Source organism: Chinchilla lanigera, unplaced genomic scaffold (genome assembly GCF_000276665.1).
Source record: "Chinchilla lanigera isolate Chin_1 unplaced genomic scaffold, ChiLan1.0 scaffold00178, whole genome shotgun sequence".
Lineage (NCBI taxonomy): Eukaryota > Metazoa > Chordata > Mammalia > Rodentia > Chinchillidae > Chinchilla > Chinchilla lanigera.
In genome coordinates this window covers 1,379,888-1,381,775 of record NW_004955579.1, presented here as the reverse complement: position 1 = coordinate 1,381,775, position 1,888 = coordinate 1,379,888, and the positions used below count along the sequence as shown (strand labels likewise).

General features: G+C 70.0%; 1 protein-coding gene across 1 annotated transcript; it reads left to right on the top strand.

The window, feature by feature from the left end:
- The first annotated feature begins 245 nt into the window (after positions 1–245).
- LOC106147542 (basic proline-rich protein-like) lies at positions 246–1,218 on the top strand. Its single transcript, XM_013509666.1, has 2 exons — positions 246–375; positions 734–1,218. The coding sequence occupies exons 1-2, from the start codon at positions 246–248 to the stop codon at positions 1,216–1,218; spliced, it is 615 nt and encodes a 204-aa protein (XP_013365120.1).
- Positions 1,219–1,888: the final 670 nt, after the last annotated feature.

Below are 1,888 nucleotides of genomic sequence, written 5' to 3'. Positions count from 1 at the left end.
CTGGGCGGGGGACACCTGTCTCAACTGACACAGGTGCGTGCAGAGAGGGTCGGCAGCCCCGGGGAGAAACAGTGGACCGGGCAGGTTGTGCTAGCCCCTGGCGCTGTAGCGTGAACCGGCAAGGACACACAGGCCCAGGCCAGGGAGGTGGCTAGCAGGGTCCCCTGGCCCCCAGCACAGGAGTCTGCACAAGGGTCCCTGGGGCACCAGGTTCAAGGGGTCTACAGAACCCCAGGACACTCACAATGCGTTCTCCATATGCTGATCTGGATGCCCAGCAGACCCACGTCCCAGCGTCCTCCTGCCCCTCAGAGGTGCCTAGCCATGCCCTGTCCCCAAGCCCCTCCTCTCAGGGACTGAGCCCAGGCACCTGGGGTATCCACGTGCAACTTCAGCAAGTGGTCCTCCAGGGCACATCCGGGGCACGCCAATGACACAGACGGAGGACCCTGCGCGAATGCCACCTGCCATCCATGCCAGGCGGACCTGGGCAGAGAGGGGCGGGCACTCTTCCTTCCGGTGGCTCCATGCGCCCCCTGCCCCACCCTAGCCTGAGCAGGGTCCAGGCGTGGCTCTGCTGTCCCCTAGTGGCCCAGCAGCCAGCACCCGGAAGGGAGTCTCGGGGCGGTGGGCCGGGCCCCCTCCTGGGCAGGGAGGGCCCGGGGTGCCTTCCTTTTGATGTTGAGGGGCACCCCGCGTGGCCTACGCCAGTAGGAGTGTTAACTTTTGACAGAATCAGGGCGCCCAGAGCCAGGGTCCCCGCCATCCCCACTGCACCCGGATCTGCAGCCTGGTAGGAACCCCCGCCAGTCGGTGCTGGCACGGCCGGGGCACTGTCTGTGGGGCGGTCCGCGCCAGGGGTCGGGTATCCACCTGCAGTCCGCCTGTGAAGCCTGCGCCCCCAGCCCCGGGGGTCACAGCGCGGCTCGAGCTCCCCCTGCTGGTTCCAGTGCTGCACCGCGTCCTCGCGGGCCCGGGTCCAGGCTCGCCCCGCCCACCCCGGCTGCAGCGGATAGGCCGCCCGGGCGAGCGCGGCCCGCGTGCGCACCTGTGCGGGTGACACGGTCCACACCGCGTCCTGGTGCTGCCCACCCAGCCTCCAGCGATGCTCCTGTCTGCAGCGATGCTCCTGTCACCCCGGTGGAAACGGGGTGGAGGAGACCCGAGTTTGTGATAGATCCCGGGCCCGAGAGGTGCGGTTCCGGCGACCCCGGCTAGGTCAGTCTAGCTGGCGCCCCCCCTCGATCCCCGCCTGGGGGACAGATGCCCTGTCATGTGGCGAGAGGCGGGTGCCTGTCCTGTGGGCAGGAGGTGTAGGGGAGGGGTGCGCCTTCCCTGCGGGCAGGGAGGGTTCCGGGAGCCCCGTGGGGGCCCCACCTGGGGGCTTGCGGTGGTGCCCTGCCTCCCTAGGGTGGGGGCTCCGGGGCCAGGGTGGGTGCGCGGTTGTTCGAGCTCGGTGCCCGCACAATAGCCCCAGATCCATGCACTCCAGCGTCCACACTCCCGTGGCCACGGATCCGAGCCTGGCTCCGGGGCAGGCGGGGCCCGGCGTTCCTGGGGACCCTCGGCCACGCCAGCAGGAAAGGCGGGAAGCCCAAGGTGCGATGCGCCCAGGGGTGACGACAGAACTAGGGGTGCCCAGGAAAGTCTCCAGCTGCCCCACCCGCGCCTGGTTGTATGGCGTTGTGTTCCTCGGGGCGGAGGCCCTGCAGCCACTCAGGGTCCAGGGCACCCTGGGGAGCTGCCAGGCCTGCGTGGAGTCCGCGTGCGCGCAGTCTGCCTGCGCGTCCTCGGTCCCGGGCGGGCTCGGGCGCCCCCTTATGGCCGTGCAGGAGCGCAGCATGGCTGGTGCGCAGAAACCACCCCCTTCCAGACCAGGACAGCAGCG

Excerpts from the sequence above, each read along its gene's own strand:
- LOC106147542 (XM_013509666.1), top strand. The coding sequence starts at position 246 with ATGCGTTCTCCATATGCTGATCTGGATGCCCAGCAGACCCACGTCCCA. Across the intron at positions 376-733 it reads ACTGAGCCCAGGCACCTGGG|AATCAGGGCGCCCAGAGCCA; the intron begins GTATCCACGTGC and ends AACTTTTGACAG.